At 44.2% G+C, this 12,017-nt stretch overlaps 1 protein-coding gene across 1 annotated transcript in view; it reads left to right on the top strand.

Moving 5' to 3' along the window:
* Positions 1 to 12,017, top strand: part of NOP2 (NOP2 nucleolar protein) — a 776,755-nt gene that overhangs the window by 408,286 nt on the left and 356,452 nt on the right. The window contains exon 10 of the mRNA XM_044079578.1: positions 4,850 to 4,937. Coding sequence (XP_043935513.1) covers positions 4,850 to 4,937 — 88 coding nt within the window. The remainder of the gene's footprint in view (positions 1 to 4,849; positions 4,938 to 12,017) is intronic.

Below are 12,017 nucleotides of genomic sequence, written 5' to 3'. Positions count from 1 at the left end.
CGCCAGAGAAACAAGTTCATTTGACAGCTTACTTCAAACTAATGGCCACATAGACCCTGCTATCTGTAAGACAAATACTGCAAGCCTTGGGGTTCATGGCCTCCTGCATTCTCCTAATTCCATATGCAAGACTGCATATGAAGAAACTGCAATGGTATCTAAAAAGCCTATGGTGTCAACATTTTCATGTTCTAGAAGCAATGATTCCTATCATACCTTGCCTACAGTTAAGTTCCTTTGGTGGGCAGAGGCCTGCCACCAAAACAGGGAACTGCCATTCACTCTACCCCCTGCCGCCCAAACCCTAACTACAGACGCATGAGACTGTGCATGGGGGGCTCACTTGGCAGGGAAGTGCATTCAGGGCAAATGGAACCCAAGTCAAATGCACCTACATATCAATCAAAAAGAAATGTTAGCTGTACAGAATGCTCTGACAGCCTTCAAGGACCATATTCTTCCAGGACAATTAATGGGAAAGACTGACAACACCACTGTTATGTGGTACACAAACAAGCAGGGGGGAACCCACTCATACCCTCTCTGCAGACTAGCCATGGTTCTGTGGGACACAGCCTTGAGCTACCAAGTGCACTTACAGGCTCAATTCCTGCCAGGAAAGCTAAATACACTGGCAGACGAACTAAGCAGAGATCTCATGGACCCGCACGAATGGAAACTGGAACCAAAGACATTCAACATGTTGATAAACAAATGGGGGAGCCCAGATATAGTCCTGTTTGCCTCCCCCAGAACTACCAATTTGACAAATTCTGCACAAGGACTTCCCACAAACAAGCTTGGAAATTGGATGCCCTGTCCTTCATCTGGAAAAATCTGTCAGTTTATGCCTTTCCTCCTCTGCCTTTCCTGTCCAAGGTGCTACTAAAGATCAAACAGGACAAACCAAGGACAATACTGATTGCACCAGACTGGCCACGCCAACACTGGTGTACCCCCTTTTGCGCAGTGTGTCACTGTTGGCTCTATGGCACCTGCCCCAGACCCCTACCCTGCTATCCCAGCAGGAGGGCCAGATTCTGCACCCTCAGCTTCAAACCATGAACTTGGCAGCCTGGCTAATTACCTGATCTCTCCATTACCATCCCCTCAGTACGCAAGTGATGGATGTCATTCTGGAGGCAAGGAGGCCTAGTACTAGAAAATCTTATGCTGAAAATTGGAAAAGATTCTGTTCCTGGAACCAAGCTCAGGGGATGGGCACAGCAGTTCCCAATTTACCTCCGATTCTTCAATACTTAACTGAGATGCTTCACAAGGGCATTTCCTTTTCCTCCATCAAAATTCATGCCTCAGCCATGTCAGCTCATGACAACACAGAACCACCCCTGTTCTCTCATCCACTGCTCAAGCAGTTTCTCAGAGGGGCCAAAAACTTAAGACCACTTAGGAGAGCCCCACCTCCAGCCTGAGACCTTAACTTTGTATGGGGAAAAACTCACTCTGCCTCCTTTTGAGACAGCTGCAAGTGCAGAGTTGAAATTCCTTTCTTGGAACAGCCTTCCTTTTAGCCATCACTTGAGCAAGAAGGGTGTCTGAATTACAGGCCCTTATGGCAGTGAAGCTTTTGATCATCTTCCATGCAGACAGGGTGTCCTTCAGGACCAATCCCTCCTTCATGCCCAAGGTAGTATGGCTCTTAATCAGTCCATTCATTTGCCAACCTTCTTTTCTAATCCACAGAACAAAGGGGAACATATACTGCACTCCTTAGACATGCACAGACAACTTGGATATTACTTGGACAGGACTAAACAGGAAATCTGAACATCTGCTGGTGGCATTTGCTGCAGGGGCAGAGGGGAAGGCCATTTCAAAACAAACCATTTCTAAATGGATAGGCCATTGCATTAATTTCTGCTTAAGCACCATGGAAAACCTATCCCACAGGGGATAAGACCACATTCTACCAGGTCTGCATCTACCACTACAGTCTTCCTCAGAGGTGTCTCTACCAGGGACATCCTAGAAACTGCTACCTGGAGTTCTGTGCATAGTTTCACCAAGCATTACCATTTTCCAATTTTCTCTAAATCCAGAGCTGGTTTTGCCACTGCCATTCCTCCTCCCATCCTTAGCTTTGGGAATCTATCCAAATGTGATGACTGCAACAGTGAAACACGAAGAACATAATACAGTTGTGTACACTTACCATAAATGTAGATGTTTGAGTGTATTCACTGTTGCAGTCCTGGTTACCCTCCCTCCAGCCCCCTAACTTCTTTTGGCTATATCTCCCTTGTGTGTGTGTGTGTGTGTGTGTGTGTGTGTGTGTGTGTGTGTGTGTGTGTGTGTGTGTGTGTGTGTATATAGATATATATATATATATATATATATATATATATATATATATATATATATATATATATGAAAAACTGATGTAATGGCATTGGCTGCATGCTTTATACCCCTGACGACCTGACGTCATGGAAGATGAGACAGCAACTGACGCAGGATCGAAGACTTTGATAGTCAGACTGACTGACGGCTACTGCAAGCATTTAACCCAAATGTGATGACTGCAACAGTGAATACACTCGAACATCTACATTTATGGTACGTGTACATAGCTGTACTTTATGAATGACACTAAACAGCAATCTTTATGCCCTGAAATCTACTGTTTTGATGAGTGTGGCCAGACAACTATATTTTTACACAGTATTTGACATATACAAACTCTACAACAGAAGGAAGAAACTTTTGCAAAAGGGAGTAAAATCCCATGAGTGGAGGAGCTCCCTGGTCAGCCTCCGTAAGAAGCTGAGATCCCTTACAAGATCCTGCAAAGCTAGCTACGAAAACAAAATCACCACAGATTCTAAGGGCAACCCCAAAGCATTCTATAGCTATGTCAAGAATCTCAATGGCAGCACCCAGATCTGCTCTGAGTTGCAGCACAACGGCATGAAAATTACAGAACCAACTGATATTGCCAACATCCTGGCAGATAGGTTCAGTGCTTACTTTACCCCCCTCTCACCCCCTAAAGGGCCCATATCTATACAGGAAGAATGCAGAGTCCTTGTAATCACATCTATGCAAGTAAAAGCTGCACTTTCTAAAACCAAAAACACAGCATCCATGGGACCAGAAAATATCCCAGGCTGCATTTTACATGAACTTCAGAATGAACTGGCTCCCCACCTAAGCATCATGTTCAATCATAGTCATAGGGCTTTTTGCCCACTGAATGGCATACAGCAACAGTTATCCCACTCCACAAAGTGGGAGCCACCACTGATCCTGGGAACTATTGCCCTATTAGCCTGATCTGCAAGGCCATGGAACGTATCATCATGAAACTCATAAACAAAGACATTAGTAACCTCCAAACTCTGGACCCCACCCAGTTCGGGTTTGTGAAAGGCAGATCATGCCTTCTGAACTTGATTGACTTCTTTGAGGCAGTCACCAAAGCCGTAAGCGAGGGTAAGGTGGTTCACACAGCCTATCTTGACCTCGCCAAGGCTTTCAACACCATCCTCCATTCTGGAATTATAGCTAAACTCACTAAACTGGGTATAAATCCCTACGTCACAAGATGGGTTGCCAACTGGCTCACTGACAGAACCCACACTGTAAAAGTTGCAGACTCCAAATCTGACTTCAAACCAGTGACAAGTGGAGTACCACAGGGTTCAGTCCTGGGACCTCTACTGTTATGGTATCTACTTCTCTGAAGTACAGGCTAACACAGAAGGCCTCTGGCTAACGTAATTCGCAGATGACTGCAAACTAGGAGCCATAGTTGAGTCCCCAAATGATGTGGACATCCTACAGAAGGGCCTCACTGAGACAGATGCCTGGTGTCAGAGGCATGACCTCAAGCTCCATGCCAAAAAGTGCATTGTCATCCCCTTTGGTAAAAACTCTGTACCCATGAACTACCACATAAACGGCAGTCTACTTAATGTTGAATGTGTGATAATTTGGGACCCAGGTGGACAGTAGTCTATCCTTTGATAATCACATCACCACAGTAGTCGGGAAATCCTTCTGTGTGGCACACCTCATCACAAATGGGTTCTCATACAGGAAAAAAGAGGTCATTGTTCCCCTCTACTCGGCACTCATTAGACCCATTATAGAGTACAACGCCCCTTTCGGAATGTACCTCACAAGACATCTGCAGCAGTTGGAAAGGACACAGAAGTACCTCACAAAGAGGATTACTGGCCTCAAACAGATGCCCTACACTGACCATCTCTAAAAACTCCAGGTTTACTCTGTAGCATATTGCCTACTCCGAGGAGATCTCTGCCTAACGTATAAAGCTATGTTAAATCCAGAGCTGTTGGCCATGCTACACCTAAAGAAAACCCAATCCCTCTGAGCTACACGCTCTAGGGTCCAAAACCTTGTCACCACAATAAACAGGACATGCTGGAGGGATAGAGTCCTGTCCCAGAGACTTCCTATACTCTGGAACAAGCTATCTATCGGTGTTGAGCAAAGTTCCTCATTAGCACTCTTCAAGAAAAATCTTGATGAGTGAATGGGAAATAGGAAATACACCCTGGGGATCACTTCTGTGGCTCTGCTCGACAGGGGCTCAGGAAATTAACTTTCTTGGGTGGCATAAGCCAGGGAATCGTGTTGGCTAGGCTTACTTTAGGCCCTTGGGCTGATAGCCTAGTATCTATGAACCTATATGTTTGGAGGGAGCATATGTGCTCATATTTGTAATGGTGAGAAATGCATTTGTCTTTAGGGATGCAGTCCCATACCTTTTGTAGTTTTTTTCCTCTTTTTCTTCTGACGCTGTGTTTTTTATGATTATTTTGAGTGAGTCATAGTCAGTTTGATATGTTTATATTCCCTTTAGGCTCTTATCAACCGAAGTGTGAACCTTGATCCTCTGGGGAAGTGGTCAAAAGTTGGCTTGATTGTCTATGACTCTGCAGTGCCTATTGGTAAGTGCCATCTTATAGTAAACATTTTGTTATGTTAGCTTTGGAGGACGTGTGTGTGTGTGTGTGTGTGTGTGTGTGTGTGTGTGTGTGTGCGCGCGCGCGCATTAATAAGTTGTCATGATTCATCTTTAGAAGTAGATTGCAGCACACATACTAAAACAATACTCAGCAGTGTAATCTGCCATGCTTCTGCTGTATTACAGCATAAAATTTCCTTTTTTCTTATTGTTTTTAATTGCTACCCCACCATTCAAGACATTGCTGCATGAGTACTGTCCTGCATCCCCATTGCTCAGCACTTACACTGAGATATGATCCCTTTTTTCTTAGTAATTACAGCACTGTTAGATACGTAGTTGTTATTTCTTACTCTAAACCTTTGTAATTTATTTTCACTGTTGGAGTAACACCCCAACCCCATGAGTTTATTAAAAAAAAAAAAAAGAAAAAGGGGGTTATGGATGGGTGTAATTAAAGCACTATTTATTTATTGCCCCCCTTGCCTTCTGTTATGGCACCTTAGAAGTGGTTGTAGAGTAGGTATTTCATACTTCTTGGTCGATAATAACACTGGTTTGTTACTTCCTTGCGATATGGAGGTAAGAGTGTTGTACGATAATGTTCTACTGCTGTTTTCTAGCTTAATGCTCATTATTCTTTTGCACTTTAGGCTTGTTAGCTGCTACTTCTCGTTTGAGACAGTGCTGTGCAATATTTCTGTCTGCTGTTTAGTATGAACTGCTCTGTAGGTTTGGTGGTGGTCTCAGCACTGTAGTTTTTTAGCTCCCAGTCTCATCTTGGCACAGTACTGTAGCAGGGAAATGTATTGAGTCATACCTAATGGCTGTCTAAATGGTGCTCCCCACCCTCATTTGACCCTCACTGCAATGATGAGAACTGTAAGGGCTGTTTTTTTAGTAGTTCCAGCACAGTACATTTCGTATGTTCCTAATCCACATTTAATTATGTCTGTTATGGTGCCACAGATTTCCTTGCTTTGTAGTCGTTACATTAGTTTTGATTCCCCTTACTCTTCAGAACGTTAGATTTGCTTTCCGTACTTCTTAGTAAAGTGCTGTGCACCTCTTTATTTCTCCATTGGTGCAGTACTTTTGACTTGGTGTTCCCTTGGTAAATGCAGTATTATATATGCATTCCCGTTACTTCAGAGTAGTTACAGTACTTTTAAGTAACGATGTTCTTCATCTCACATTGCTGCAGTCCTTACTTATGGGTAGTCCGCTGTCCTCGGTCGGCCCGAATACCAAAGTATTAGGCTGACGTCGGTCATGGGCGCCTAGATCTGACATCAGAGCATCAGGGTATAAAGGCGCATGATCGACGTCATATCCTCAGTCTTTTTTGCCGCATGGTCCGATGCAGAAGCTGCGTTGCAAGTGCCGTTCGGCGTTCTGAAATTTTTCGTTTTCGGAGTTTCAGACCGATACCAAGTTGGGCTAAGTACCCCGTTGGGGAATATTTTTGTTTTTTCTTGCCTCAGTTATTTACCGGATGTCAGAAAAAGTGATTAATTGTATTTCTTCTGGGAAACAGATACCACATAGGGATTACCACTCGCTTTGTATTCCTTGTTTGGGACCGCAGCACGACGTAGTAGGGTGTCGGTTTTGTGCTAGGTTTAATAAGCGCACTATAAAAAGGAGGTTAGATTGCGCTAGGTTAGTCTTTGGCACGAGGTGTAATTATAATATGCCGTCGGATGTTCCGACGCCTGCTTCTACAAGGAAGCGCAAAGACAAATTTTTAAAGCCTAAGCAGGATGATTCGTCCGTTTTGGACGCTGTTGAGTTCCAGGGGGAAACTTTGATTTTTCAAGATGTGGCCTCTCAGGAGGCAGGTCAGGCTGAAGGGGCCTCTCAGGTTACTATTCTCCCTTCTATGCCTAAGGTGGTTAGGCCTTCTGCTACTGTTTCTAAGGCTCCTTCTGAGGGCAGGTCTGTTTTGCCTTCCTCTGGTGTCAGTTCTGGTTCTTCAGGGTCTGTGCCAAAAAAAACACATGTTTAAAATGGCAGAGGATTTGATTACTTTAATTAGAGGTTCTATTCCCCCTCCTGATAGGAGGCCCAGGATGGAGCCAGAGTTGGAAAGTTTGGAGCAGGCCTCAGATGATTCAGAGTCTTCTGCTGAAGACATTCTAGATTTCCCTCCTTATTCTGATTCTGATGCAGAGGATTCCTCTCCTTCTGCTTCTCCTCCAGAGGATTTTTCATTTTCAGTACCTCTGTATTCCATGTGGGAGCATTTTAAGTGGGAGGACCAGGATTACTCTGATTCACGGAAGAGGCTTAGGGAGTTCTTGTTTTTACCACAGACCGGATGGGTATTACAGGGTGCCTCAGGCTCATAAATATCTGTATAAGAGTCCTAGGGCGGACCCAGAAATTGTTAGTCAGGGGCCTAAGGGTGTTAGAGCCTCTGTTGTTAAGAATCCGGTTCCTCTGGATAAGGAAGCTAGAGCTTTGGATGGATGGGGTTAGAAGGTGTATGCCTCTTCTACTTTGGCAATGAGAGCTTTGAACTGCCAGTTTCATAGGTTGAAGTATCAGAATTTCCTCCTTTCTCAGCTAAGATCTAAAGTGGATGCTTTGGCAGAGCGCATACAGTGAAAAGAATTGCTGGATTTACTGCATGTTTCTGAACAGGTGGGTAAGCACTCTTTGCAATGTGGTTTTGATGCTTTACAGGCTTCTTCTAGGGTGGCTGCCTCTAGTTCAGTCATTCGTAGGCACGCCTAGCCTAAGGATCAGAATTTGTCTGAGCATGTTAAGTCTAGAATACTGGATGCCCCTTTACAGTCTGAAGTTTTGTTTGGTCCTCCTGTGGAGTCAGTCTTAAAGAAAATGGAAGACAAGGCTAAGTCTATGCAGACTGTTAAAGATTTTTTGCAGGTACAACCTCCAAAGTTTAGTAGAAATTGGCCTACTAAGGGGTGGACGTACCCTACTTCTGATTCTCAGTCTAGGGGTAGATCTAGGCTTGGTAGGGGCAGAGCTCAGAGTACCTTCAGGCCGAGACAATGGAGTTCGCCGGCTCAATCTGCTGGTGAGGGCAGGGGCCAGTCCTTTTGTAAACAGGCCCAATGACCTGCATTTTCAACTGCCAGACTCTTCTTGCCGGGCAGCTCCTTTGGGAGGAAAGTTGACTCTTTTCAAGCAAAATTGGCATTTAGTCACCCAGGACAAATGGGTATTGGACATTGTAAACCGAGGTCACAAGTTCTATTTCCACACCATGCCTCCTTTCAAAGGCATGCCAGACGTCCCTCCTCGGCAAAGGATAGAGGCTCACAGACAAATTTCTTTCTTCTTCAAAAAGGAGCTATACAGCCGGTTCCTCTGTCAGAAGTGGGCCTAGGATTTTATTCCCGCCTGTTTCTAGTTCCAAAGAAAGGGAACACGTGGACACCAATTTTGGATTTATCTATCCTCAACACTTACCTGGACATTCCAAAGTTCAAGATGCTGACTTTACAACAACTTTTACCTCTGTTGGGAAAAGATCACTGGATGGTTACTCTGGATCTCAAAGAGGCTTACCTTCATGTTCCTATCAGGCCCAGTTGCAGGAGGTACCTGCGTTCTCTGCATTGCCCTTTGGCTTATCTACTGCGCCCAGAGTGTTCACAAAGGTTCTGGCTCCAGTGATAGCATTTTTCAGACTAAGAGGACTACAGATTTATCCTTATTTGGACGACTGCCTGTTTATTGCACAAGAAAAGGACGAACTTCTTCATCATCTACAGTATGTGATGGCAGTGTTAAGATGCCTAGGGTATTCTGTGAACGAAACAAAGTCCAGTCTAGTACCCTCTCAGGACATGTGCTTTCTGGGTGTGAGACTGAATACAGCTTCCCAGATGGCCTTTTGACCCCGGACAAACAAAGATTCTCTCTATTTCCGGCAAATGTCTCAACGGTCCAGGCTGACTGCAAAGACAGTCCTTCAAGCCTTGGGGTTCATGGCATCTTGTACTTTGGTGTTTCCCAATGCCAAATTGCATATGAGGAAGCTTCGATGGTATCTCAAAAATGTGTGGACACAGCACTGCCAAGATCTAGACACTGTCATTAAGATAATACCTTGCATTCAGAAGGAGTTTTTGTGGTGGGCTCAGGAATGTCACCTAAACAAGGGACTCTCTGTGACCCGGCCAGAGGCGAGTCAGATTCTAACGACAGATGCCTCGGACAAGGCTTGGGGAGCACACCTCAATGGAAAATGGGTGCAAAACACGTGGCCTGTCAAACTCCAACACTTGCATATCAACTTGAAGGAAATGTTAGCAGTCCAGTTTGCATTGATGGCTTTCAAAGTTTACTTCACCCAGGGCAGGTGTTGATTCAAACAGACAACACTACTGTCATGTGGTACATCAACAAGCAGGCCGGAACCCATTCTTACCCTCTTTGCAGGCAAGCGATGATTCTGTGGGAAACTGCTCTCAATCTACACCTCAATCTTCAGGCAAGGTTTCTACCAGGAGCACAGAACTCCTTAGCAGATGTATTGAGCAGACCAATAGTGGATCCTCACGAGTGGAAATTGGATCCTCATGTATTTCAACAGTTAACAGTGTTATGGGGAACTCCAGACATAGATCTGTTCGTTTCTCCGCTAAATTACCAGTTGCCAAAGTTTTGCACAAAAATGTTTCATCACACAGTTTGGAAGGTGGACGCTCTATCATACAGTTGGAACAATCTGCATGTATATGCCTTTCCACCTCTGCCTCTTCTTCCCAAGGTACTTTTAAAGGTCAGACAAGACAAGCCAACCATGATTTTGATAGCACCGAATTGGCCTCGACAACACTGGTGCCCACTACTGAGGAGTTTAGTACGAGAACCTCCATGGCCTCTGCCTTTGATTCCGCACCTTTTGTCACAAGAGGACAGTCACTTCCTCAATGTCAAGATTCAGTCTCTACATCTAACAGCCTGGCATATTTTGTTTTAGACTCTGGAAGGTCTCTGCTTCCACAACAAGTTTTGGATGTTATTTTGGAGGCCAGGACGCCTAGTACCAGGAAAGTTTACGCGGATACATGGAGGTGATTTTTTTTTTTATTTGGAGCAAGGGAAAGGACCTTGATGTCTCCAAACCTGATTTACGTGTTGCTCTTCAATATCTTATTGAGCTATTGGACAAGGGTTTGTCTTTCTCCTCAATAAAGGTTCATGCTGCAGCCATTTCTGCTCACTATGATTGTGACCCTCCTTTATTCTCTCATCCTTGGTTTAAGCAATTTCTTAGAGGGGCAAAGAATATAAGACCCCCACGTACAGCTTCTACTCCTGCTTGGGATCTCAATTTTGTGTTGGAAAAAACTTACTCTACAACCTTTGGAGCCCGCAGCTACTACCGAGTTAAAGTATTTGTCATGGAAAGCTGCTTTTTTGTTGGCCATTACCTCTGCAAGAGGGGTTTCTGAATTACAGGCCCTCATGGCAGTGGAGCCTTTCCTGATTTTTCATAAGGATAGGGTATCTTTACGTACTAATCCTTCCTTTATGCCTAAAGTGGTTTCTAGTGTGGCCTTAAATCAAACTGTTCATTTGCCTACTTTTTATGCAAACCCCCAAAATAAAGGGGAGAAACTTTTGCATACTTTGGATGTTCACAGGCAGTTGTGTTTTTATTTGAGCAGAACCAAGGAGTTCAGACAGTCTCAGCAATTGTTTGTTTCTGTTGCTTTGGGTTCACAGGGTAAACCTGTTTCAAAACAAACTATTTCTAAATGGATTGGGTTTTGTATTTCTTTCTGTTATTCCCATCATAGTAAGGAGATTCCTGCTGGAATCAAGCTTCATTCCACCAGGGCTACTGCTACTTCTACGGCCTTTCTAAGGGAGTAGCTACAAAGACATTTTGGAGGCAGCTTCAAGGAGTTCAGTGCATGCCTTTCCTAAACATTACCACCTTCCTCTTCATTCTAAGTCAAGGGCTGGATTTGCCACTGCAATTTTACAGGGCATTTTAGCGGCCCCTAATGCTTTATGATTTTTACCATCCTCCCTTAACCGTTGCTTTGGGATTCTACCCATAAGTAAGGACTGCAGCAATGTGAGATGAAGAACATAGTACAGTTTTGTACCTACCATAAATGTAGATGTTCGAAGATCCACATTGCTGCAGTCCAATTTACCCTCCCTCCTTCCCCACTGTACTTTGACTTGGTGCTATGCTTTAGGTGATGGTTGTTGTTGGGCATGTTTTTGGGAGGTATTCTGTTTTTGGCTGTGGCCTTTCCGGTTTGGCCTTCTGACATCTGGGGCAAGAAAAGACTGAGGATATGACGTCGATCATGCGCCTTTATACCCTGATGCTCTGATGTCAGATCTAGGCGCCCATGACCGACGTCAGCCTAATACTTTGGTATTCGGGCCGACCGAGGACAGCGGACTACCCATAAGTAAGGACTGCAGCAATGTGGATCTTCGAACATCTACATTTATGGTAGGTACAAAACTGTACTTTCCTCTTACTCATCATACTTCTACTTCAACAGTTTATAGTTTTGGAGGTTGAGTATTTCTTACTGATTAGTGATGCCAGTGCTGTAGGGGCACTTTTCTTACTCCATAGTAGTTACAGCACTGTAGGATAAGTACCCGTTGCTCCTCAGCTATGACACTACTTTGCATTTTCTCATACTTCGGCATAGTTACAGTAGTGTAGCTATTCCCTACTCCTCGATAATGACACTACTGTAGGTTTTTGCTTACTTCAGCATAGTTACGTTACCCCCTGCTCTTTGATAATGACAGTACTGTAGGTTTCCCTACTCCGCGATAATGACACTTCTGTAGGTTTTTCCATACTTTGGAGTAGTAACAGTGGTATAGTTATTCCCTACTCCTCAATAATGACACTACTGTAGGTTTTTCCTTACTTCAGCATAGTTGCGTTACTCCCTGCTCTTTGATAATGACACTACTGTAGGTTTCCCTACTCCTCGATAATGACACTGCTTTAGGTTTTTCCATGCTTTGGAGTACTTAGAGTAGTGTAGTTATTCCGTACTCCTCAGTAGTGACATTAGTGTAGATTTAATTTCCC

The sequence above is a fragment of the Protopterus annectens genome, chromosome 8.part0 (assembly GCF_019279795.1).
Source record: "Protopterus annectens isolate FY-2018-M chromosome 8.part0, PAN1.0, whole genome shotgun sequence".
Lineage (NCBI taxonomy): Eukaryota > Metazoa > Chordata > Ceratodontiformes > Protopteridae > Protopterus > Protopterus annectens.
The sequence above is the reverse complement of the archived record's forward strand: the minus strand, read 5'-3'. Positions and strand labels throughout refer to the sequence as shown.